We start from the raw sequence: 26,726 nt of genomic DNA, 5'->3' as shown, positions 1-26,726 counted from the left end.
TAGATACTGTAAGCACTGTAGGAGGACCTTATTATTTGGGTTGGCTTATATCACTATTTATAGTGGTGGAATTTACTTTAAAGCTTTATGTGCTTGGTAGATAAAACCTGTGTGCTGGTTTTAGATGTGCTCTAAGCCTCTGAGATAGGACGGACTACAAGTCATGATTAATAAGAATAAATGTTCTTCAGTTTTAGAAAATGGGTGTGAGCTTGAAAACTGAAGGGAAACTATTTTATAGAAATATATGGCTACTGCCTACTAAGAGCAGTTTCTTCTGGGATTGTCTTATTAACATTCTGTAGCACTCAGACATTCTTGAATAAGTACCTTGATAATTACAGTATGTTATGTTAACTGCTGCTTGCCACTTCCATCGCTGATGAGGTTTACTTCACATTTGGCAACACTGATGCTGTAGTTCTTGCTCTTATTAAAATGCTTTGACCATATGGAGCTATGAAGTAGTCAAACATGTTCTAGTTGTTACCTCGAATACATTGTCAGCATATGAGGGAGCATATTAGGGAGAGAAAAAAGAAGAGGAGGTGGTAGTTGGATCCAAGTATAGATGACTATTATGAGTTAAAAACAAGATGGAATAAGGCTGCAGTCATAGGCACACTTGCATGGATGAACTGAGTAGGGTTTTCTGGGGAAATGTGTAGGATCAGGCTGCATGTTTTGAACAGGTTCTTCAGAGAAAACCAATTACTGAATGTTTTGTGTAGGGAAAGAATAAATTGATAATCATACTAGCATTCGAAACAGGATTGTTTTTAAAACAAGGTGGCAAAAGTAAAAAAGAGGAGATGAGGATGAAGATGTAATAGTTACAAGGACTAAAAGAGCAAGAGCAACTAGAAGTCCCAAATGCATTTTATTATGCTCTTATTCTTCCTGTATGTTTTATTTCCACTGTTGTGCCAGTGAAGTAAATACAGAACCGCATGTGAGTGCCGGTTGTCTCTTTTCTGAGGATCCTGCAGTGACAGGAATGGTGATATATACTACTCTCTGGTACTTCATGTGTTCTTTCGGGGATCAAGAATCTTAAGCCTGCTTCCGGACAGCTTTAATACAGTTCTGTCTGCTTCCCAACATCCAGAGTTAGTTTGCCTTAAGCCAAAAACAACACTTTTATAATGTTCATTGCACGGGGACAGGGTCCACTCATTGAGGTTTGAGGTTTCTTGGACTGAAAGGTCATTGTTCTAAATTTCACTCGAAATGAAATGATTTCCTTGCCATATGGTCAGAGCGTATGGTTTTTAAGCCTCCCCTCCTCCGAGATTATTAACCTTTTAAATGAGGTCCCAGCACTGTGGCTCAGTGGTAGTGCATTGGCTTTGCTTGCAGAAGATGCCAGGTTCTTCAGAATATTCTGGTAAGGCTGGGAAGGATTCCATCTGAAAACCAGGAGAAAAAGAACAAAATGAGAATATAAAATCTAGGTTGATTGGCTTATACAATCTTGAATTCATTTGTTTCGTTTTTGTTGGAAGCTCCCATTCATCCTCATGCACCCATGAGATCTACAGCTTTGCCTACAAAACCAGCAAAGTGAAAGACTAGCACATTTGCTTTGCGACACACTCATATGTATGAAGTATTGTCCTTAGTTAGCATAAACATATATGCATAGATTTAGACAGATGATAGTCAGTGGGTAAAGGATGTTATGCAAACGATAGGTGTGTCCTGTTGCAATTGACAGTCAAATGGAAGCAAGGTGATGCGAAAAGGGGAAATGACAAATGAGTCGGAAGCCCTCTCGACTTGTAAGGAACCTTCAAAACAAGATGAGTCATTGACATAAACACTGGATAAGGAAGAATTCCTTTCTGGAGGGAGCTATCTGCTCTCAGGCTCTCTTCGCTCCCCGTTGGATAGGTGTCAGGTCTGCAAATGAATTCCAGCTCAGCAGTGGCTGGTAGGTGGAAGCCCACTAACACAGGGGTGGAGAGCCTCAGGGCCACCAAGCCTCTCTTATCTGGCCCTTGGAATCCTCCCCAGGTCACATCCCCTATTGGTCCTGCATTGTGTCCTGGCTTTGCCTGGTTGGAACGTGTCCTTGAATTCTGATAAAAACACTGTGATTCTCTAAATGGAGAACAGAGAGGGGTGCGTGAAACTCGGTCTCCTGTACAAAGGTAAAATCTGCAACAGTTGCTCAGCTGCATTTGTCACCTGCTGCTGGCATTTGGCCCTAGAAGGGAATGTGGCCGCCAAGCTGAAGAAGGTCGTATCCCTCAGTTTCCCTATTGAAAATAAAATAAAAATCAATTCATCTCATCACACCCATACCCTTCAATAAAGTGTTGGATATAGGCTGCAATTTTAAACACTCATCCAAGTGAGATACATTTTATTGGAGCTGGGATTATATATTACTCTTGTATAAACTGCCCTGGGATTGAAAATGTCCTATAACTACCTTAATTAAAATCAAATCAAATCTTTCCATTAAATAGAGGGAGGCTTACTTCCACAAATGATCTGCATGAAATGCAGCACAACTTATTTGCAAGTAAGCATAACAATGATAAATCAGACTGTATGGACTTTGCATTTCAGGTGTGTGAGCTTCTTGAAAAGGAGAATGTGAGCACTAACCTCAGCTGTGGAACTTCTGATTTTTCTCCCAAGAATACTAATAGTAGATTTCTAAACAGACTTAACACCAGAGCTATCTGATGATGACTGTAAACCAAACCAAACAACGATACCCTTCCTTTCAATGTAGAATTGGTTGGGTTTTGTTTCAAGCCAGCAAAACTTTTCTCATCTGTACGTGTGTATCCTACCTATGTACATCCTGAAGACAGCCTTAAAAATATTTTTTCAATAGATGTAGTCACCAGAAGTGTAGATTATCTAGCAAACTACTGTAATACTACCCGTTTGTTAAAAGATGCTGCTCTTGCAATGTTCCACATGATTTCCTCTGAGGAAAAGAAAAAGTCATAAGAGCTTCCTCTGCCAGTTTTTCCCCACATTTGTAGTGTTACAAGGGCAGTACTTTCCAGTGGTAAATTGTGGTTTATATGTCAGGTTCTTTCTATAACTCTTCTCTGACACTAACCCCTACCAGAAAGTTTAACATGCAACAGTCTGACAGACACCAATATCATCTTACTTCATTAATACATATACCCCAGATGTTACCGAAATACAACCTCAGTGAATATTCAGGTTCATTGGATGATACCAATTTCTAGTCTAGCGAGAGAAGAAGAGAAATGTATTTCTATCCACCTTCTCTACACCATGCCTGATTATATATAGCTGTACATGTCCCCCCCCTTACTTGCCTTTTCTCTAAACTGAAAAGCTCCAGGTTTTTTAATGTCACCTCACCTCACTGCTTGAGTTGCTGCAGGCCATTGTTTATTGTTGAATATTACTTCATTTGATATAAGTTGCTTATTTTAAAGTTATGTTTTATTATCACATTTCTCTATTGGATTAGATTGTTATAAGGTGTACATTCTTTGTTTCTTCAGCTTGTAAACTGCCTTAGGTATTGTAAAAATAGAAAGACGGTATTCAAATTAAAAGTGATAGTGCTGATGATGATTTTGGATGCCCTTTCCTGCCCCTTTTCCATCTCTACAATACCCTCTTTGAGGTGCAGTATTCCAAGTGTTCTCACAGCATATATTTTTATAATGGCATTATGGCAATGGCAGTTTTATTTATTTTCAATTCCTTTCCTAATGATCCATGACATGGAAATCTCCATTTTCATAGCAGCTTCCCAGTGGGTCAACACTTTAATCAAACTATCCATCGTTGGCCCTAAAATCTCATTTGTGGTCAGCCACTGCCAGTTCAGGCCCCAAGAACATATATAGCCATACCTCGGGTTACATTTGCTTCACATTGCGGCTTTTCAGGTTACGAACATGGCAAACCCGGAAGTGTTTACTTGTGGGTTCGCCGCACGCATAGAAGTGATCTGCACGCTTTGCTCATGCGCAGAAGCACTCTATCGCGCTCCGCGCATGCGCAATAGCAGCACTCTACTTATAGACTTTTTGGGGTGCGAATGGCACCCCGAAACAGATCACGTTCGTAAGTAGAGGTACCACTGTATGTGAAATTAGAAATTTTTACCTCAATGTGTATTACTTGACACTTCTTTCATTGAGTTTGCCATTTTCATACACCTTAATGCAGTTTGGATACATCCTTCGGAAACTCCCCATGACCCAACCCTCCTTTAACCACCTCAAATAATGTGGTATAATCAGCAAACTTGGCCAGCTTACTTCTGACTCCAGGTCATTTTATGAACAAGTTAAAAAGCACAGATCCCAGTCCTGATTCTGGGGGGACTCTGGTTTTTGGTTTTTTGTTAATATTTCCATTGTGAGAACAGTTCATTTCCTCTTCTGCCTCCTTATATCATGACTGCTCTAGCAGTCTTTGGTGTCGTACTGTACCAAAAGCTTTTTGAAAGTCCAGATAACTTCATCCACATGCTTACTGAAAAAGCTAACTCCAAGAGGTTAGTTAGAAATGACAAATTTTTGGAGGCCATGCTGGCTCTTCATCAATATTTCTTCTTCTATGTGCTTTCCTACCAGTGTTCCTAGAACATACATTAAGTTAAGATAATTTCCCATATCCTCCCTGAATCCCTTATTTAAAATTGGTGTTACATTGAACACTTCCTGGTGCTCAGATAAAGAAACCACTCTTAGGGACCAGTTACAGGGGGTCGGGAATTATTTTTGTTTCTTTTTTAAAAAGAGCAGCAATCACATATTTAAGTTCTTTAAGAGCTGTTGGGTGGATGCCATCTGGACCCTGCGATTTGTTCATTTTAAATCTGTGATGTGGCTGCTGTTTGCCTCAGTTCCTCAGACTCCCTCAGAAAGTCCCTTCAGCCACAGGATCTGCCCTCCATCTTCCAAAGCAGAATAAGACCTTAAATGGTAATAGTAGCTTTCAGATGTTTGTGTGTCTCAAACAGCTTTATTTTCACCTGGAATGGTTTTGAAAAGAATAACGGTATTGGGACAATTAAGAAAAAAATGCAGTGTTTTAATAATAAATTCCTGACAGTAAGAGCTGTTCGACAGTGGAATTTGCTGCCAAGGAGTGTGGTGGAGTCTCCTTCTTTGGAGGTCTTTAAGCAGAGGCTTGACAACCATATGTCAGGAGTGCTCTGATGGTGTTTCCTGCTTGGCAGGGGGTTGGACTCGATGGCCCTTGTGGTCTCTTCCAACTCTATGATTCTATGATTCTATGATTCTATGTTTGGCCATGAGAGAAATGCATAAAACAGGATCCACACAGATTTGATGCATTGCTTTGACTTCTTAAATGGCTCTGACAATGTTATAAGTGTACTTCTCTGGGGGAAGGGTTAATCTGAAACATCTGGATCACCAAGGTTTTTCTTCTTCTTCTTCTTCTTCTTCTTCTTCTTCTTCTTCTTCTTCTTCTTCTTCTTCTTTTTTGCTGAAATACATATTGCTGGATGTGTCCTTAAACTCTCTCACTGCCAAATTCTCTCTTAGTTCAGGATTTCAGAACTTAGTAGCTGTCGAATGTGTCAAAACACAGCCTCTTAGTAAGTGATCTGTAGAACAGATGCCACAAATCAGTAGTCCTGAATCAGATTACAGATTTTGTAGTTGCAAATTTGGGACTCTCACCTTTCCCCCACAACTTTAGAAAAGGGACCTTTGTTCTGCGTTATCATTCTGATCGCATGATTTGATTTTGATGGTAAATATGTGAAAACCTTGCGTGACGTTTCTGTGATCATAAAATTCATTTTGGGAGGCAGAAATGCATATTGCAATTAGACTTGTGAAGTGTTCAGATGTGTGCCATATGGGGAATTTTTGGCCTTTCTATCATCGTCAGCTCTTTCTGGCATCACAGTTGCATTTATTATGTTCTTTGCTTCTAAGGTATAAAACTTGGCTTTCTGCTGTTCGGATGTGAATATGCCGCATTTTGCTTATTAAGTGAAGATAAGGTTCCTTAGGGACGCAGGTGGCGCTGTGGGTAAAACCTCAGCGCCTAGGACTTGCCGATTGCATGGTCGGCGGTTCAAATCCCCGCGGCGGGGTGCGCTCCCGTCGTTTGGTCCCAGCGTCTGCCAACCTAGCAGTTCGAAAGCACGTCCGGGTGCAAGTAGATAAATAGGGACCGCTTACCAGCGGGAAGGTAAACGGCGTTCCGTGTGCTGCGCTGGCTCGCCAGATGCAGCTTGTCACGCTGGCCACGTGACCCGGAAGTGTCTGCGGACAGCGCTGGCTCCCGGCCTATAGAGTGAGATGAGCGCGCAACCCTAGAGTCTGGCAAGACTGGCCCGTACGGGCAGGGGTACCTTTACCTTTAAGGTTCCTAAGAAAATGAAGTTTAATGAACTAAAAGTTTTGCAGAATACGGTATCAAATACACCACGATTCAAGGAGAATCTGAATAAATAGACCTGCATTGACACAACTGTTATTTTCACAGAGAAGTTCATTTCCCTTAAGTTCTGTTTTATAAAGCAGGGAGGGAAAACTTTCAGCCCTGCAGAAGTTGTTGGACTCTAAATCCCATCAGCCCCAGCCAGCATGGCCAACAGTCAGAGATGGGAGGAGCTGTTCAACAACATCAGGAGGGTCATACTTTACCATCCCTGTCATGAAATGTTTAGTTTCTCATTGAGGAAGGGTTTTTTTGTGTTGTAATTTTTGATTCCAAGATCTAAAAGAAAAAGCAAAGAAGGCCCTTCAACATGATTTGTTGCTGCTTGCTTCCTCCAACCAAATTGTTGTCCATTCCCTCTTGACTGCATCTCCTACTCTTGAAAGAAAATAACTTCACAGCTACATATCACTTTCAGTACATATATATGAATTAAGTGTACAACTTAATGGCTTGGATCCTGAATTCCTTTCCATGGACCTAACAGGGCTCTGTTAACAGACTCTACGCATTTCTCTGTGTACCCTGAAAACATGAAACAGGGTGGGGGGAATCTTCTGAACAGAATGACATTATGTTATGGGGGTGCTTCAACAGAAATAGGTAATGGGGAGCATTCTCCTTTCACAAACAGAACTAATTCCACTTGCCCAACACTGAACTTCTGATCCTATGATGCTAGTAATAATGTGAATTTTAAAGTTTTAATTTTGATTAATCGATGTTATCTTTCTCTCATTCTGCGAAGTATTTGTAACGAAACCCTTTCTTTCCCAACAATTCCTTTCCTTTCAGTGCACAAAGGAAATGGGTCGAGTTATGTTAGTTTTGTTCTCAGAGTGTTGTTACTGTACTCACAGGTGTGAAGAGTGGGGAAGCTGAGGAGAGAAAATATGGATTTAACTTGTTTAAAATATTTTAAGCGTAGCTAAACCTTTAATTTAGCATAGCTAAACCTTGAATTATGGTGCTGGAGGAGATTCTTGAGAGTCCCATGGACTGCAAGAAGATCAAACCTATTCATTCTTAAGGAAATCAGCCCTAAGTGCTCATTGGAAGGACAGATCCTGAAGTTGAGGCTCCAGTACTTTAGCCTCCTCATGAGAAGACTCCCTGGAAAAGACCCTGATGTTGGAAAAGATGGAGGGCACAAGGAGAAGGGGACGACAGAGGACGAGATGGTTGGGCAGTGTTCTCGAAGCTACTAATATGAGTCTGACCAAATTGCGGGAGGCAGTGGAAGACAGGAGTGCCCGGCATGCTCTGGTCCATGGGGTCACGAAGAGTTGGACATGACTAAACACTAAACAACTAAACAACAACAACAAACATTTAATGAGATTTTAAATTAAGGTTAAAAGCTAGTGTTGATCTGATACTGCAATCCAGACCTGGCTTTACACTCCCGTTGGCGTCTGCCTGTGACTCTTTGTTTGTGCGGAGCTCCCTATTCTGCATTGCTGCAACAGGTAGAAGTGTCGTGGGTGTCATCTCACAGATGTGGTGAAATGTGGTCCTGAACAGACAGGCAGTTTCTTATACGGCACGGCATGGAAAGTCAAACTAGGACTGAAGCACAAGTAAGGTCTGCATTAGTGCATTTTGCTAGGGCTGCTGTAAAATCAGTTTCACAAAATAAAGGAGTTAACATTAATCCAGGACAGTCCTTGGCATTCATGAAACAGCTGCTGCTGGTGGCCCTGACAGAGGGCATTCCCAGGCAGAGAGAGACTGTGTTGGTCCAGGATCACATGACTGCATAGGCCTGGGTTTGGTTCCTGAGCCTGCTCTGGAATGGTGCATCAATTTGCCTGCCCCTGGCCTGTGTGAGTTGATGGGCTGCTAAGTCCTGCTGCCACTTGTCCGGAGTTTGAAATGTGCCCTAAGAGGCTGCTTTTTCTTTCAGACAAATTCTTAGTGAGGCTAAACTACTTCACAGATTTTCTACATTGTACATTTACCTTCCGATTTTTAGACAGGACAGATTAAGTCTTTTTTTGGGGGGGATCTCATGAACAGTTAATTTATTATGTGATCAGAATGATTTTGGTTTACTCAGCATGTTAGCATACTTGTCCAAATATAATGATGATTGTTCTTTTCCATCTCAGATGAAAATGTTAGGGTTGAAAGCTGTCAAATGCTGTGAGGTAAACTGGTGCAGAAGCGATTTTTAAAAATATATTTTTAAAAAACAGTATTTTGTGGAGAGAACCTTGTCAGGCAGAGGAAACATTGATACAAAATGGCAAGAGAGTACAAATAATAAAACCGTTGTATGGAGTTTTCTGCATTTGATTTTTAGAGGGCTCCATTTGGAGAAATATCCAACAATAAATGCTATACAAAATATTATCCTGCATTTTTAACAGTGGGATTAGTAACATTTTATATCTTGCCTGTTTTCAGCAATATTTCTTCTTTTTTCATAATAAAATGTTTCAAGAGTAACACATGAAATGATTTAAACAGAAAATGTTACCAGCAGGAGCTAAAACAAAAACAAAACAAAAGGATAATAAAATGCTCCACAAATCTATTGGCAAGCTGGAACGTGTGCAGAAGAGGGTGACCAAGATGATCAAGGGTTTGGAAACTAAGCCTTATGAGGAAAGGTTGAGAGAGCTGGGTATGTTTAGTGGGCTAAGAGAAGACTGAGAGGAGATATTATAGCTGCCTTTGGATACTTGAAGACCACAGGAGTGATGGGGGGACATTTCTGCCTAAGAGCAATGACATATTATCAAGTCCTGTCAGTCTGGGGAAGTGGAAGGGTGGAAGGTGGAAGGAACTCCCCAAGTTGGCCATTGTGTGGTATTCAGCGTTATTCAGTGTAGACACATTCAAATTAATGAAGTTAATAAGTTACATACATTGATTTCAGTGAGTCAACTCTTGAAGAAAAACTTAGCTGAAGGTATTGTGAAATATATTTTCAAAAAGGTAAAGGGGGGGGGGAGAGATAGGGCACCACTGCAGCCATTTGGCCACCTTATGTAAGTTTATTTTATTTTTTAAAAACAAATTTTGCTTTTGTGTTTCCTTACGTATTTTAAGCATGTACCTTCAGAAATCTGCACAGAAGCAGGAAGAGGCACATTGGACTTTAATGGGTCCATTCATTTCTAGTGCTCAGTGATCACCCCCCCTTTTTTTAGCGGGTGGAGAGTGTTCCACTGAAGCGTTCATACTGGAAACAGTTCCACTGGGCCTCATTGGCTTACTTGTCTGACCCTAAACTCCCTATTTTTGCATGCCACATTTTGAGATTCCTAAATAAGAACACAAGAAGTTGATATTACCTTATAGAGAGCTAGGCTTTCAGTCCATGCAGCTCAATCCATTGTCTACCCTGACTTGTAGCAGCTATTCAGGGTTTCAGACAAGGAAAAAGATGAATCTGGGATCTTGAGTTATGGCATCTCCCTATATTAACCTTCTACCAGATTTTTCTCACCTATCAGCTCTCTATAGCAAGCACAATACAGTTGTACCTTGGAAGTCAAACGGAATCCGTTCCAGAAGTCCGTTCGACTTCCAAAACATTCGGAAACCAAAGCGCGACTTCTGATTGACTGCAGCCAATCGGAAGCTGCGGAAGCCCCATCAGACGTTTGGCTTCCAAAAGAACGTTTACAAACTGGAACAATCATTTCCAGGTTTGCGGCATTCAGGAGCCAAAATGTCCGAGTTCCAGGGCATTCGGGATCCAAAGTATACATTTGTAAAGCAAAAACAAATGTTAAACCTTCAGGGTTTATCCGGAAAGTTACTTGCTGTTTACCAGCTTTATTTTAGCTTGTTTCTAAACCGCTTGTGGGTTAAAATATTTTATTTATTTATTTTTGTTCATAAAAGGCAATAGAAACTGTAAGCTTGGATTAAAAAAAAAATCTTTATTTTATTTTCTTTTGGTATTATTTCTTTAGACGCTTCAAAAGTGAATCATTCTCCCACTGTGTTTTCGACAACTTGGCTCATGGCTTCATTTTGATGGAAGATTGTTTGTGAAGGCAGAGCCGTTGGAATTAAAGTTCGTTCCCGTTTTCTTATACCAATAATATTTGTGCGGCACCTTTGATCTTTCTTGAATGTTCTTCAAACATCCATGTCTTAAGAACCTGCACACAAGGCTGCTTGCCGAGATCAAAATATTTTTTATGCATGTCCTCAAATAGCTTGCCTGTGTGTGGTATGCCAGTGAAACGCAGTGAAGAAAATAAATGAGCTCTTCCTCATTATGATCCTTTCTGATTTTATTAAATATTTTTTCCCACTCTTCTGCTTCATGATGAAGTACAAATTACCTTATTTGTGTCAGTTTTAAAGAAGTTATCTCCTGTGTGTCTTTTGGATGGGGCAGACTAAACATGAATAAATATATGTTAAAAAACAGATCACTTAATGATCTTTGGTGGAAAATGTGCTTAGGCATTAGCTGCATGAGTTGTGCCTGAGGACCACATTCCCTTTTGAAGCCAGTGTGGTGTAGTGATTAAGAGCGGTGGACTTGTAATCTGGTGAACCAGGTTTGCGTCCCCACTCCTCCACATGCAGCTGCTGGGTGACCTTGGGCTACTCACACTTCTCTGAAGTCTCTCAGCCCCACTTACCTCACAGAGTGTTTGTTGTGGGGGAGGAAGGGAAAGGAGAATGTTAGCCACTTTGAGACTCCTTAGGGTAGTGATAAAGCGGGATATCAAATCCAAACTCTTCTTCAGACACCCGAGGTCCACATGCCAAGGGTAGGAGGGCCAGAGGAAAAAGGGAGCAGAGCAGTGCAAACAACTTTTACCTTTGTACAGTTGCCTAGTTTCCACAAAAACATAGGGCCATAGAATCTTAGATTTGAAAGGTACCTAAGGGTCGTCTAGTCCAGGAAGCTCAGCTAAAGCATCCATGACAGTTGACCATCCAACCTCTGCTTAAAAACCTCCAAGGAAGTTTTTTTTTAAAAAATAAAGAGGTTGCACACCCCTCTCTATCCTCCATCCAGGCAAGAGGTATTATCATAGTTCAAGGACACATTTCTACCAGACAAAAACAATTCGGTGGAAAACAGGGCTAGTTCTGGTCTGGAACTAGGAATGTGGCCTGAGAAGAATTCCAAGGGTGTGTGTGTGAGAGAGAGGCCTTGGAGGGCTGCTTTTGGCCCCTCAGCCTGAGGTTCCCCACCCCTGATATAACTGAGTGGAAAGCATTGTTGGCATCCATCTTTCTCTAGAGACAATGGAGTTTGCCTCCGGGGGTGAAGTCAAGCTGCTGTGTTAGCAGCACCAAAGTTACCTCGCTGGAGCACAAGCCTGGGCAGTGTGTATGGAAGTCCTGGGCTGTCCAGATGACAAGACCCACCCGCCTTGGACTCACTGATGTGGTCCGAAGGAAAGCAGAGCAATTTGTTTGGCACCAGCTTGGGTGTGACCACTGTCACATGCTGACAGCTTCTAAGAGCCACAGACCAGAGCTGAGTGCAGGGAGCAGACCAAAGGTGGACAAGCTACCTACCAGAGGTCCTACCCCTCTCCTAAAACCCTCTGTCCTCCTAATGTATAGTCAAACAATATTCACTGTGGGAACTGCTGCACACAGGTGCCATTTGCCCCTCCATTTATGTCACTGAAGGGGACCAAACAGCGTATGCAAGAGGAATGACTGTGGATTGACTCTTTCTGTCATCATGAATGTGACTGGTGACACATATGTGTCCTCCGAATGCAGATTGGAGAGAATGGGGAACTTTGGAGGACATTGTTTGAATGTTAAAATCTTTGATGCATATCAGTGAAATGTCTTTGCAACCTCTATTCAGGGCGTGTGTTTGTCCTTTGACTCCACAGAGCTAATCTTTTTCTTGATTTGGCTGTTGCTTTGGGGTCTCTTCCTTTCAGTTCTGCCCCAGCCCACTCCCAGCTTCTGTTTCTGTCTTATTCAGATTTTTTATTTGTAACTTGTTTTTGGATTTTACGCTTATCAGTTGTGCTGCAGATCTGCATAGTTTCAAATGGCAGGTATAATGCTTCAACAAGTAAATCAGTTTATGTTTTCAAAGCATTTGTGACCATTACGATGATCGGTTTATTAAAGTAACACTCTTCGTTTTATTTACAGGTGTCAATATTTACATGGCTCAGCCTGACCGCCTGCTCCTTCTGGCAAATGATATGATGTCAGATAGAAATAATCTCACTTACCAGAATCTTGGGACAGGTATGAGTTGTGTCATTTATATTTAGAGGGATGTTTGCTTAACACAGGGGAGGAAGCGCTGCAGTGAATGGATTCTTTTTTGGCAGTGTGTGTACCCATGTTTTTTGAATGTGAGAGTCAGAGAGAAAGAGAGAGAATGGGAGGATGAGTGAGATGTGCTTATGTGTGAGTGGAAATGAATTGATGTACACTTCAGACTCTAGCCAAGCTCAGTTTTGGCTTCAGACCCACCTGCCACTGGCATATGCTTCTGTGACCAAAATGTTTCCCACCCCGGTCATAACATTTAATGGTTCTGGTACTATTTAAATGTTGATGCCCAACTCTGCTGTACAGTTCTGTCTCCACCCCCATAATTCAGCCTAGACACTGAGGTCCAGCTCCGAGAGCCTTCTGGTGGTTCCCTCCCTACGAGAAATGAGGTTGCAGGGAACCAGGCAGAAGGTCTTCTCGGTGGTGGCACCCGCCCTGTGGAACACCCTCCCATCTGATGTCAAGGAAATAAACAACTATCTGATTTTTAGAAGACATCTGAAGGCAGCCCTCTTTAGGGAAGTTTTTAATGTTTGATGTTTTAATATTCTCTTGCGAGCCGCCCATAGTGGCTGGGGAAAACCAGCCAGATGAGCGGGGTAGAAATAATAAATCATCATCATCTTCTTCTTCTTCTTCTTCTTCTTCAGGTTACTTCAGTAATTCACAAAATAAACCTGCACATGCTTTTTCAAAAGTGAGTCCTGTATACTCTGTGAGGCTTATTCCTCAGTAGATGTGTTTAGTATTGCAACCTCACGTATGCAACTGTGGTCTGCTACAGGAAAACAAGCTTCATTTGGTTAGTCTTTCTGTTCAATAATGCTGAGTCTCCCAATTAGCTACCTATTTTAAGAAACTGGACAAGTAGGAAAAAGACAATGTATCCGTATAGCTTTAACTAGCAAATCCAGCCTATACAGATGAGACAGGCACTCTGTAATGAAAGCTAATCAATTTCAACTCTGGCTGACCTTCAGCTGGAAAAGGTTCTTCTTGCACCTATGAAAACAAACTGTTTTATCTGTGCTACGTTGGGAGTGCCAATAAAACCATCTCAGAAGTCATACTTCAGCAGGGAACTCCATATCAGAAACAGCTTAAATGGAGTCTAAATTTAAAAATAAATGTGGATTTGTGATCAGTGTGGTAAGGAGAAATGTGCACTTATTAACAGGAAATATTGCATTAACTTTCTGTGTTCCTAAATAGTCTTGAAAAATCCATAGTGTTTAGCTGGAACCAAATCTCAGTCCCATAAACCTGCTTTGGCAACCTTAGTTCAGCTCTGGAACAAATGATGTGCTTTTCTGAACATATATTTTACCATCTACCACATTTGAGGTTAAGTGGGAGAGTTTTCCATTTCAGGGCAATTTTCCAGATCTTTATGGGTTTGCTGGCATGTTTGTCAAAGTTAAGTCTGCGGTTGGTCAAGAAGGGAAGTAGCAGAAACTTTCTTAGGCAATGGGCATCTGGTTGTGGATTGCTGGGATATTAAACATCCAGGCTCCAGTCCTTAGGTGGCTGGTATGTGAAGCTGCACATAATAACTCTAGCAGTTGAATCAAATTGTTCTTGTGCGTGTTGGGTGGAGTAATGGAAGATACTTGCCAATGAATAAATTTTTCCATGTGCTTTGACTCCCTTTCACAGATGGATAGTCTTTTGTATCACCACTGATAAATCTAAACTGTGTTTGACAAAAACTTTCAGGGGTTCAGGGGGAAATGCTGTGTGTTTTGTTAACTTGAAAACCTGGGTCCTTCCATCTAAGATTGCAGGCCATGCTTAGGCAAAACAAACAGGTTCCTTTATAGTTGGAAAACAGAAATAAAGAGAAACAAAGAAATTTTATACAAACCGAACTGGAGATCAGTTTTAGGTTGTTTATTAGGTTAAAAAAAAGTAGTAAGCTTCAGCTATGTTTATACAGAAACTTCATATACCAGGGAACTTGTCTGCTTTTGCTATTGATGGAGACAGAGACCTGGGGAATAGGAATTTTAAAATATATATTCAAAATATGTAAAATCGTATACAGTGGTACCTTGGTTCTCAAACTTTAACCGTTCAGGAAGTCCGTTCCAAAACCAAAGCGTTCCAAAACCAAGGCACACTTTCCCATAGACAGTAATGCAAAATGGATTAATCCATTCCAGACTTTTAAAAACAACCCCTAAAACATCCATTTAACATTAATTTTACTATCTAAGGAGACCATTGATTCATAAAATGGAAACAATAAACAATGTACTGCAGACGCACAATCAATCAATCAGTAGCTGAACTGGGTTCCACACAGTCACAAAAACAAACAAAAAAGAGCTGCAAAAACAAAAACTCAAAATAAATAGCAAGAACAGACAGACCTCAGCTTAACACTCAAAACAGAAGTGTGGTACTCAAAAAGGAAGTGTGGCACTCAAAATGGAGCATGTTTGGCTTCCGAAAAAAGTTCACAAACTGGAACACTTACTTCCGGGTTTGCAGTGTTTGGGTTCCAAGTTGTTTGCGTACCAAGGTGTTTGAGAACCAAGGTACCACTGTATGCATATTTGTCCCTGCAGTACTTTGAGGCAGTCCTAGATGCATCTGAAATGTGCATAGCACCTAATCTAAGCCTGTTGCCTCCTCACACAGCACATTTAAAACCAAGATGTGTGTCCATCAAATCTGCTGTGGGTTTTTCCACATATACATCCAAACAGATTTGGGGGTGGTGTGATGGGGGAAGAGAGGGAGGGGAATTCAGTTCCTGTGTGGATTTAGTTGGAAAGAGCCCCATATTTTAAAATTAATCTCATGGCTTCCATCAGGATTCTAGACATGAGACTCCTGCCCAGGTATATGTACTTAGGATCTTAGTCTTAGCCTAATGTGTCTCCTAGAATTGTCTGGGATTCTAACCCTTCTCAGGCATAACTAATTCTGTGTTTTCTGAGAACTAGCTGCTGCCATCCCTGATAAAGGCAGGATTGCACTACGTAGTTCCTGTTGTACCGTTTATTAGAAATGACATCCCATTAAGTATGAGAAACTTGGAGACTTCAGGCTGGATTGTGCTTCTTGGCAGGCAGGTGCAAAATAAAATATTTCTCCATGATAGTGTTTTGATTGGAACTGTATTCATACTATAAAACATGAGTTTTTGTTCGAAGTCAGTTTGCCAGCTTTCTAAAACTGCCAGCTGAATCCAGAGAGCTTTGGAAAAGGAACAGCATAGATTGCCAATCATGCTACTATGACCTTTGCCAGTAATCCCATATAATTCCGCTATCTCGGCAAGATGAGGGACCTCACTAGGGGAGGCTATAAAGTGATTAGAGTGTTGGATTAAAACCTGGAAGACAAGGGTTCAAATCCCACCTCGGCCAGGAAGCTCGCTGGACCAGTCACTTTTTCTCAATCTGACCTGCTTTTCAGGGGTGTTGTGAGGATAAAATGGAAGCTGGAGGAACCCATGCACGCTCCCTTTTGCTTTGTGGAGGAAAAGTGGAATATGAATGTAATAAATTTAATAATGTGGTCTGATCACCAAAGAAATTCTGGGTAATCTGGAAGATTTAGACAGGCCAATGGTACCTGTGACCCAGCAAAGCCTAATGCAACTTACTACCCATATACAGTAGCCAGTCAGATCTTTAACCATCCAGCCCTTGTACCCCATTTTGGCAGGCAGGCAGGCAGCTAAAACAGGTTATTGTGTCCCTGGTGGGTCATTGTACATTGCTGGTTTGGTAGAAACACATGCTGGGCAAGTCTGGTGTAGTTATTGCTTCCACTACATTGAGATAACCTTCTTCTCCACCTTGATTTTTCTTACAAAATGGTTATTTGAAACCTCCCTGAATTTTTGTAAAGTACTTTGAAACACATTTTCTGAAAGCAATGATCATTATTGGATTATATGACCATATTTACTAGAAAGGCATCATGGATTTCATGTGATGTAAATTTCTGCACATGAATTGTAATCTGATTGCCAGTTTAATGCCAAATAATTCACTTGCTGAAACTTTCACCCCCCCCTTCTCTTCCTCTCTCTTTCAGATGCCAGTAAAATGATGGAAGAGTACAGTCACGTGCAAAACCAGGTGGAATTACAAAACCCCAATTTAGGGAAGGAGGGTGTGATGAATTCCCTTGAAAATGATCTCCAGGATATAATGGACAGGCTTAACCAGAAAAAAAATTCCCCAAGTCTGAGGTTCAAGGCAAACGGTGATTGTGCCGGTTCTTACTTAACACTCTCACAGCCGCTGCCACCCAAATCCAGCCCTGCGTCTAGCGTTAAGAGTATGTCGTCTGCTTCCAAGCTCCAAGGAAGCAAGCCATTGGCTTGTGAGAGCTCTTACCTTTCAGAAAAGAACATCTCTGGGAAACATCTGGGCTCCATTTCAGGCACGTCTCCATCCTTAAGTGGGTACAGCCTAGGGAAGAGAGACTTTGATATTTACGTTGCCAGAGAAAATGAGAAACAGTTTGGACATCTGGATAAGTTTCCCTACTCAAAGTATAGTCAGAAGAATAAATCTTACGATAACGTCTACTTCCCAGGAGTGCTGGATGGGCGGAAAAACGCTGCGTCTCTTCTTGCCATGTGGAATGGAAGCTCAGGGAATGAGATAATTCTTTCGCCACTCGGATGCTCAGGAGCGGCTAGTATGCCCTCCAGCCCAAAGCAAGGCAGGAGGATGAATATTCAAGATCTCCTTTCACTTCAGACCAGACCAGCTAAACAGAAGGACCCAACCGTGGACATGTTGGGGTCTAGAACCAGGAAGTATTCTGGAGGCTCCCTGAGCCATATGGGAGTTTATAGCCGTTCTTTACCCAGGCTTTACAAATCGTCAGAAAGCCAGCTGGTGCCGCTAAGTTTACCCCCAAGGAGCTCCCTTGGGAACACCAAAAGAAAAAAGATTGTGGAAAAAGATCTTCTACCTCAGAGTATACTGGATGCTGACAATTACCTTAACTTTTCTTCCTACACCTCAGGGGTTTTGCCGCATACGAACTTTGCATCTGAAACCAATTCCTATGTGAATTCAACTCTCAGTGTTCCTGCCAGCCCCCGCATAGCTCGGAAAATGCTCCTGGCTTCTTCTTCCCCGTACGGGCCCGACGACTTTGACAGAATTGGACTCTCCGGGACCAGCCCGATCAATTCTTTCACCCCTGTGGATCCCGAGAGAGCGTTCCCTATCAGAAGGAAAGTTTCCAGCAGTTCCATGGAGTTCGAGGAAATGGAGCTGGAAAGCCTCAGGCAGACCCCTTCCACCCGGGAGCGAAAGAATAGCATTAGTTCTGTTTCCGGAAGGGATGACCTCATGGATTACCACAGGAGGCAGAGGGAAGAAAGGCTGAAAGAGCAGGAGATGGAACGACTGGTAATGATACTTTCTGGTTAATTTTTAACAAGACGTTCTGCTTCCAGGCCTTTGCCCAAGTTAAAATTATTAAGTTGTGTGTGTGTGTGCGCGCACACTCACACACTGCTGTTGTGTTTTCAGATTTGGGTGTTTGACCTTGTACATGGGTGAGACAGTGTTTACTCTGTCAACCTCTGAAGTCAATTGGCCATGTAGTGTCCTGCCTTGAAATCTGGGCGGTCTAATGAAATCATATGTATGATGTAGGAAATTGATAGGAATTTCAGCCATTCATCCTGTGCATTCTGCCAAAATGACCATATACTTAAAAGCCACAAATTATAGGCTGCAAGGATACAGCACTTAAAGAAAAAAAGTTGATGTCATTGTTTTGTGGTGGCTGGGTAAGTAACTCATGTCTCCAGTCTAAGCTGTTTGGAGGCATTCTTGTGTGCATTTTGTTGAAGGGAGAAAACTGGAAAATTTTGTGACAGCATGCAGACCAGAGTATGGTCTGAAGGCATGTGATGGCACCACCTTGTGGTCTAAACCACTGAGCCTCTTGGGCTTGTTGATCAGAAGGTCGACGGTTCAAATCCCCACGATGGGGTGAGCTCCTGTTGCTCTGTCCCAGCTCCTGCCAACCTAGCAGTTCAAAAACACACCAGTGCAAGTAGATAAATAGGTACCACTGTGGCGGAAAGGTAAATGGCATTTCCTTGTGCTCTGGCTTACATCAAGGTGTTCTGTTGTGCCAGAAGTGGTTTAGTCGTACTGGCCACATGACCTGGAAAGCTGTCTGTGGACAAACGCCTGAAAGCAAGATGAGCGCCGCAACCCCATAGTCACCTTTGACTGGGCTTAACTGTCTGGGGGTCCTTTACCTTTTACCTGCTGAAGCTAAACAGGTCTGGGTGGGTGGCCACCTGGGAACCAAATGTACGCTGCCTCACGTTCTATATCAGAAGAAAGGCTGAATGTAAATGCAAGAAAATAAATAAATAGATTGTTCTCTCGGAGCATAATTCCATTTGGGGGCATCATAGCTTGTGCCAGGCAGCTTTAAAAAATGGTGAGCTAGCACAGGACTAACCTTCAAAGCGCTTTTTTCCCAGGGAGAGTTCACACATGCATGTTCATCACTGCACCACTTGCAGTAAGTATCAAGTGGTGACTTGAATGTGTGAATGAGCCATTCCATAGAAACAGAATACCTCAAATAACAGTGGGATTCATACATGCAGCTGTAAGTCATCAAGCCCGTAAGTGATGAGAAATCTAACTGTGTGTGCATTCTGCACTGGCTCTAAGCCTCTTGTCATTGGTTTGCAACAGTCAGCAAGTATTCTGGTGGTTCCTGTTCCTAGTGCGTTCTGCTTGAAGGATAGCCAGTGAGAGCCAGTGTGGTGTAGTGGTTAAGAGCGGTAGTCTCGTAATCTGGGGAACCGGGTTCGCGTCTCTGCTCCTCCACATGCAGCTGCTGGGTGACCTTGGGCTAGTCACACTTCTCTGAAGTCTCTCAGCCCCACTTACCTCACAGAGTGTTTGTTGTGGGGGAGGAAGGGAAAGGAGAATGTTAGCCGCTTTGAGACTCCTGAAGGGGAGTGAAAGGCGGGATATCAAGTCCAAACTCTTCTATAGAATGTGCAGAGAAACATGTTTCAGAGGCATAGTGGGACATTAGAGAGTCATACTAGGTGTCCTGTGGCCCCACATGATAGAGGATACTTCAGTGCTGATGTGGGTATATAGAGCAAAAAAGAGAAATCTCTTAATGAGAGATTTGGAGGAATCGGTAATTATACCCTTGTGAATGCTTGAGGAATAGTACTTATCATAAAGATAAAATGACAAAATATTTGTTTCTGATTTTGTTTGGCTGTTGTTTCCCTTACAGCAGCACTTTCTTCTCCCTTTTAACAGCTTTCATCCTGTAATAGGATGTAGGCCTGCTGGTTTGTGACATGTGGAAAGAGCCTCGGTGTTTACATATGAAGGAATTTCCTCCCACTTAATTTAGTTTTCCATTTTTAGCATTCTAGAAGGGTAATTGTCTTTCAAGTTGGCCACTCAGAGGGCTGGGATTGAGGACTTTGTGTTCAAACCTTTGAAGGGCGTTAAGAACCAACAATAACAGCTCTGGAAGGAAGCGTGTATTTGTCGGGCAGACCCCTTCCATCCTTGGCTTAATGCTTTTTTCAAAAGGTCAGCTGTTCTGCAGCTTTAATTGTACTATCCTTCAAAGGAGCCTCTTGGTGTTGTGCTTAGTTACAGGGCAAGCTGTGACGCCAGACTCGCTCTGTGTTTCTGCTCTGTGTGTGGAGAATCAAGCAAAGAACAATCTAGATCCATTTCCAGTGGATAAATATGAAGCTAGTTTTAGCATCTTCTCCTCCTTACTTAAAAAAAAAAGTGTTCAGCATTAATTATTCTCAGATCACAATAATTTATTCTGTTTTCTTGAGAACTCATTCAAATGCACAAGTAGGGATGTTACATTTCCAGGAACCTTGTAAGTATGCCATGGAGGATTCCCTGCCTCTTCAGGGAAAACAATGAAATAATATGCAATATTAGTGTCTCACTTTGAGGCTACAATCTTAGGTCCAATTTATGTGGGAGTAAGCCCCATTGAAGCAAATGGGAAATACTTCTGAGTTGGTATGTATAAGATTTCTCTGCAAGAACATAAAATGTCCAACGTCTGGATATAATTCAGGGCTGTTTATTTGATAGTGACAGTGTGGGGTTGCTGGCTTTCTGGGTGGCGCTGTGGTCTAAACCACAGAACCTAGGGCTTGCCAATCAGAAAGTTGGCGGTTCGAATCCCTGTGAATAGATACCGCTCTGGCGGGAAGGTAAACGGCATTTCCGTGTGCTGCTCTGGTTCACCAGAAGCGGCTTAGTCCTGCTGGCCACATGACCCGGAAGCTGTACGCCGGCTCCCTCGGCCTATAGAGCGAGATGAGCGCCGCAACCCCAGAGTCATCCGCGACTAGACCTAACGGTCAGGGGTACCTTTACCTTTACTTTTACAGCACCAGAGGAGGAATTTTTGACTCTTTCTCCTGCTCTATATTCCTGATCCAACTTACCCCCAATGCAGTACTAGGCCCCTGTGAGTTCCACTTCCAATGAGGCAGATAAATGACTAGCAAGCAGAGAAAATTCCAGCTTCTGGAATTGTGCATAGATCCTTTGTTTACCAAGCATAGATAAAACATAGATTTAACTCATAAAAACCGAAGTTCCTTCCATTTTCATAGCATGACTAGTTCCTTTTGAGAGCCAGTGTGGTGTAGTGGTTAAGAGCGGTGGACTTGTAATCTGGTGAACCTGGTTCTATTCCCTGCTCCTCCACATGCAGCTGCTGGGTGACCTTGGGCTACTCACACTTCTCTGAAGTCTCTCAGCCCCACTTACCTCACAGAGTGTTTGTTGTGGGGGAGGAAGGGAAAGGAGATTGTGAGCCGCTTTGAGACTCCTCAGGGTAGTGATAAAGCGGGATATCAAATCCAAACTCTTCTTCTTCTTCTTCCTTGTTGGCACATCAATTCAGGAACAGTAGTCAATATCAGAACATGATGCTTGATCGTGATACTGACCCCTTTAGCAAGTTAGCATATTTTTAGTAACATGGTTCTTCTGCGTGTCTGACAAGAGGCAGTGCTGAATCTTCTGGGATCTTTCAGCGACACGAGGCCAAATGATTTGGCCCAGTTGGTTAGCCTTTGCTTCTCTGTGTTCAAGCATTGGGCTGTGGGATAGCTCAGCTGGTAAAGCAAGAGACTCTGAAAATCAGGGTCAAGGGTTTGAACCCCACGTCAGGCAAAAAGATTCCCGCATTGTAGGGAAGTTAGACTAGATGACCCTTGTGGTGCCTTTCAACTCTACAATTGTCTGGTTCTATTATTCTGTTATGCTTTCATGCCTCAGGCTGCTGAGATGTTGAAGTTAGGGAATGGACTGCTGTAGAGAAATGGACAGCTCTGCCTCTGCTGTCCAAATTGAGTAAAACCAGTCTGCAGTTTAAGGACGTGCACAGTTTTGCCTCTAGATGGTGCTACTTAATAAAAAATTCTGTAATAGACACGCAAAAGCACACATAGGGTTGGTTTCAATTGTTTTGCATCCCATCTCAGTGATTAAAATAGCAAAAAAAAAAGAGGTTATTTATGTATGCCACTACTGCAGCCCATGTTTTGTTAGCCCCAAAATGGAAAACGAGCGAGGTGCCAACCATAGAAGAATGGCAAGTTAAGCTGACAGAATATGAGCGGCTTGCAGACCTAACAGAATAAGAGAACAAGAAGAACATACGTTTAGAGAAGATTGGAAAATGTTTATTGAATATATGTGGGGAAATTGTGTACACTTGAAAATGTTGGCAGCATTAAGATAAATTCAACAGTGTAAATAAGTTTTGATAGATGTAACAATGGAATACGGAATGGTTTAGTTTATGTTAAATATGCAGGGATTTATGGTATGCAAAATGAACCATGGAAAGAGAAGAAGGGAAGTCATTGGTATTTTAAGGATGTTTAAATGAGTATTCAAAATTGTAAAACAGAAAATTTAATAAAAATTTAATATATACATTCCAGTACAGCACTAAGATCTAATATATACATTCCACTAGAGCACTAAGATCAGAACTTAAATCAGGCATAGGCAAACTCCGGCCCTCCAGATGTTTTGAGACTACAGTTCCCATCATCCCTGACCACTGGTCCTGTTAGCTAGGGATGATGGGAATTGTAGTTCCAAAACATCTGGAGGGTCAGAGTTTGCCTATGTCTGACATAAATCTTCTAACTAAAGAGCAGCGGATCTCAGTGCTCAGTGCTCAGCACCGCAGCACTGAGAGGAGAGATAAAGCCCTCTGCCTGCTCTTTAACAGTAAAGAGTCAGTATTTCATCTGTACCTCAGGGCTGGAGTGGAGGATGTGTGGACATGTTCATTTCATGTTGCACGTAGCTTTCTGTGCAGAGTAAATGGCACGCTCCCCAAGCATTGGAGTGGAAAGGGTTAGAAATGCTGATTATGTGTTTATGCATCTGCATGTGTGAATGAAGGGGTGCTGTGTTCCTGCATGTTTGGTGAGTGTGCTGTGTGTGTACATGTGCTAGTTCATGTGGCCCACAGAGAGGCATGTGGCTGTCAGTGTGACCTTAGGGCTGAAAAAGATTCAATCACTACCCTATCACAGAATCACAGAGTTGGAAAATATAGAAATTTATTCATTTTATATAAGGAGAATGTTCTGATCTGTGCTACATCTTGATTAGACCCTTGAAGCAAAGCAAAGAGAATAGTAAGGTTTGCTCATCTCCTTGTATCACAAAGATCTCAAGATCTCAAAAAAGGGGAAAATATAGGAATTCGCACACACCAGGATGCAAGTGGTCACACACAAACAGGTAAAAAGCCTCATTCCCCAAGAACATCAGAAGGATCACTGTTAAAGCAACCACCACCAAGCAGCCAGAGAAAAAAAATTAAAATCCAATCTCTGGGAGTAGATAAAAGTCTTGGCTGCTGGAGAGGCTGTGTATTCATGTAAAATGGGGTTCTTATTTTGCTCTTTCTAGTGCAGTTTATCACTTTTCCTGCTTGCAAAAGGTCCAGTAAGAAAAGTGACAGAAAATTGCACTGGAAAGTGCAGGATAACAGCTATTGTCTCCCAGTGCCTGCCAGATACCTTTGCATGAATGTATTGGGATGAATGCTCAGTAACTTTTGTATGAACGCGTTAGCATGGATGCTCAGTTGAAAAGCTGGTTAGAAAGCTCCCTAGTCCTGGCACTAAAAAAGGAAGTAATGCTGCCACCTGGTGGTTTTTTCTGGGGAGAGCACTCCATAGTCAGGGACCTGCAATTCAAAAGGTTCTCTCGTTGCCACCTTACTGCCAGAGAGGGTACTCGGAAGATGGTCTCTGCTGATGACCTAAGGGTCATATGAGAAGAGAGTTTCCTTAGGGTGCTGAGCCACTGAAGTCTTCACAGGTCAAAGCCAGTGCTTCTCAAGGAGACATTGATCACATTACTCTTCTTATTATTGTGCTACTCAGGATGGTCTCAGGGGCCATTGGTTGTGCTGCTCGTGTGTGTATAATAATAATAATAATAATAATAATAATAATAATAATTTATAAATTAAAATCTTATTGCCATTTCACATAACAGATGTGGGATTAGCAGATAGTGGTGGAATATAACAGGCAAAACAATGACACGTTACCTAAACAGCCTCGGCCCAGTATACCTGAAGGAGTGTCTCCACCCCCATTGTTCAGCCTTGACACTGAGGTCCAGCTCCAAGGGCCTTCTGGTAGTTCCCTCACTGTGAGAAGTGAGGTTACAGGGAACCAGGCAGAGGACCTTCTCGGTAGTGGCACCCACCCTGTGGAACGCCCTCCCGTCAGATGTCAAGGACATAAACAACTATCTGACTGTTAGAAGACATCTGAAGGCAGCCCTGTTGGGGAAGTTTTTAATGTTTGAGTTTTATTGTTTTTATTATTATTCATATTCTATTGAGAGCCAACCAGAGTGGCTGGGGAAGCCCAGACAGATGGGTGGGGTATAAATAATAATAATAATAATAATAATAATAATAATAATAATAATACTCTTAAACTAAATCCATATATTGAAATGCTGAATTATGAATGTGCCAAAAGCCTGGTTAATCTTACCATCCCCATATTTCATATTGTGGGTTGAGGTTGGGAAGTAGTGACACCTTAAAGGCAGCAAGTGAGTTCATGCCTGAGGTGAGATTTGACACAAAGATTTCCAGTTCACATGTTACTACACTTGCTCCAGCTCTTACCTGTAGACTAGAAAACTCAGGAGGTAGGGAAGCTCCGATTTACATGTGCAATAACATATTGAATCTATGTAGCACCATAGAATGTAAGAGAGCAGCAGTACAAATGGAACAGACAGAACTTGTAAGGGTTGGAGATATGCAAGTCTGTTTGCACTCTGTTCCACCTTAGCAGAACCATAGATTTCATCACAAATTTCTTTTGGGGGGAAAGGTGGTTGTGACCCTGTTGTTGAACTATGAGGTAGAGGAGTTGCTACAACCAAGGACACAGAACATCTTCTGTGGCCAGCCATGGACTAATAGTGTCAAACCATAGGCCCAGAACCCCTTTTCTCACCTGAAGGTAGATCATTCGCAGAAAATACAGCATGCATAAAGTTTCACAGGCTAATGGGAAGTACTTGGACCCTACTGAATACTGGGTGGTATTCAACTGCATTTTACCCAGCTTAGATCTGTTGAAATTAATGAGCCTCATTTAGTCATGTTCATTCATTTTAATGGGCCTACACTGATTATGCTTAGTTGAATACCACCCTCTCTAATAATCTCTTTGTGTTTTTTCTTCTCTACTTAATTTCATGGTGGATTGTACCCTTTGAATCTCCATAGAATAGGCAGTTGTCTTATACAGTGGTACCTCGGGTTACATACGCTTCAGGTTACAGACTCCGCTAACCCAGAAATAGTGCTTCAGGTTAAGAACTTTGCTTCAGGATGAGAACAGAAATCGTGCTCCAGCGGCGTGGCAGCAGCAGGAGGCCCCATTAGCTAAAGTGGTGCTTCAGGTTAAAAACAGTTTCAGGTTAAGTACGTAACTCCGGAACGAATTAAGTACTTAACCTGAGGTACCACTGTAATGCGATGAGTGTCATATTTTGTGAAATATGCTGTGGTAATAAAAAGAAACTTGTGACTACGTGTGCGCTGTTAATTCCTGCGAGTCTCTTGGTTGCCTCTCTGTTTTCCTGAGTTGCAAAAAGAAATTAAATTTATGGCATGAACAGAATGCAGGTGCAATGAAACCATGACTAGCTGGCAGCCAATAGGATGATATGAACAGACAGCACAGAATAGCAGCCGACAGAACTTCCTGTGCATAAGCTTTCTCATACCACGTTGTGCAAGTCAAAATAGAAATGAAGCAATGCAACATAGTCTCCTATTACCTCTGTAGCGAAAGGAAGCTATGTTTGTTATTTAGCCATAGAGGAGTTCTTTCTTGCAAATATAGGCATTTAGGGGCTTGTGGTTTCTCGCTGAACCTACCTGTTTTCAGCTTTCCCAGATTTAAAATCCACATCTTGAGTTGTATGTTTGAAGTATCAGCAGTTGCATTCAGAAAGAAGCTTTTCTCTGCATTCTCAGTGGTTGAGAATCAGTTCTTAAAACGGTGATATCCTCAAGATTTTTTTCTGCATTTTATAAATATAAAAAACACCCGTTTACTCCAAAGTTTGGTGCATTCTAGACTGTGTTGTCAGTTCTGGATTGAGAGCAAAACTCACCCCGTTGCATTTGAGAAAGGCTAAGGTGAACAGCAGCCACGCAGGCTTCCATTTGATATGTCCTGTCTTCCAAAGAGTGGGTGAGGAGAGACGCCAGTACGAACACATCCTGTCGCTCTCTGTGGGGGTGGAGTTTTGTTTATCCCAACCGTTGTCGTGAAGGTGTAGCAAAAGTGCCAGCACAGTAGCCTGTTGCAGCATCAAGGGATGGATAAATGTTCCTGGCCAGCAGTTAGACGATGCTTTCAGAAATGGGTTGGCTACTCAAAGAATACGGGTTTAAGAGGAAGAGAGAAAATACGGGCTAAGCAAATGAAGAGGGAGCTG

At 42.1% G+C, this 26,726-nt stretch overlaps 1 protein-coding gene and 1 long non-coding RNA gene across 17 annotated transcripts in view; one reads left to right on the top strand and one right to left on the bottom strand.

The window, feature by feature from the left end:
- Positions 1-26,726, top strand: part of PHLDB2 (pleckstrin homology like domain family B member 2) — a 76,783-nt gene that overhangs the window by 7,081 nt on the left and 42,976 nt on the right. For 12 of the 15 annotated variants that reach the window (XM_083611462.1, XM_083611472.1, XM_083611470.1 and 9 more), the window contains exons 2-3: positions 12,550-12,648; positions 16,735-18,071. In XM_083611462.1, the coding sequence (XP_083467588.1) occupies positions 12,564-12,648; positions 16,735-18,071 (1,422 nt within the window). In that variant the 5' untranslated portion in view covers positions 12,550-12,563. Of the gene's footprint in view, positions 1-10,370; positions 10,475-12,549; positions 12,649-16,734; positions 18,072-26,726 lie in introns of all 15 variants that reach the window. The other 3 variants (XM_083611469.1, XM_083611465.1, XM_083611474.1) reach the window with 1 other exon arrangement.
- Positions 594-26,531, bottom strand: LOC310761644. Of its 2 annotated transcripts, none has more exons than XR_014547623.1 (3): positions 26,161-26,531; positions 17,040-17,114; positions 594-1,409 (listed from the first exon to the last, which is right to left on the bottom strand). It is a non-coding gene; the product is annotated as an uncharacterized lncRNA (long non-coding RNA). The 2 variants fall into 2 exon arrangements; XR_014547624.1 differs by lacking the exon at positions 594-1,409 and adding an exon at positions 7,813-8,010.

The sequence above is a fragment of the Podarcis filfolensis genome (assembly GCF_964270895.1).
Source record: "Podarcis filfolensis genome assembly, chromosome: 4".
Lineage (NCBI taxonomy): Eukaryota > Metazoa > Chordata > Lepidosauria > Squamata > Lacertidae > Podarcis > Podarcis filfolensis.
This window is presented reverse-complemented; position numbering and strand designations above follow the sequence as displayed.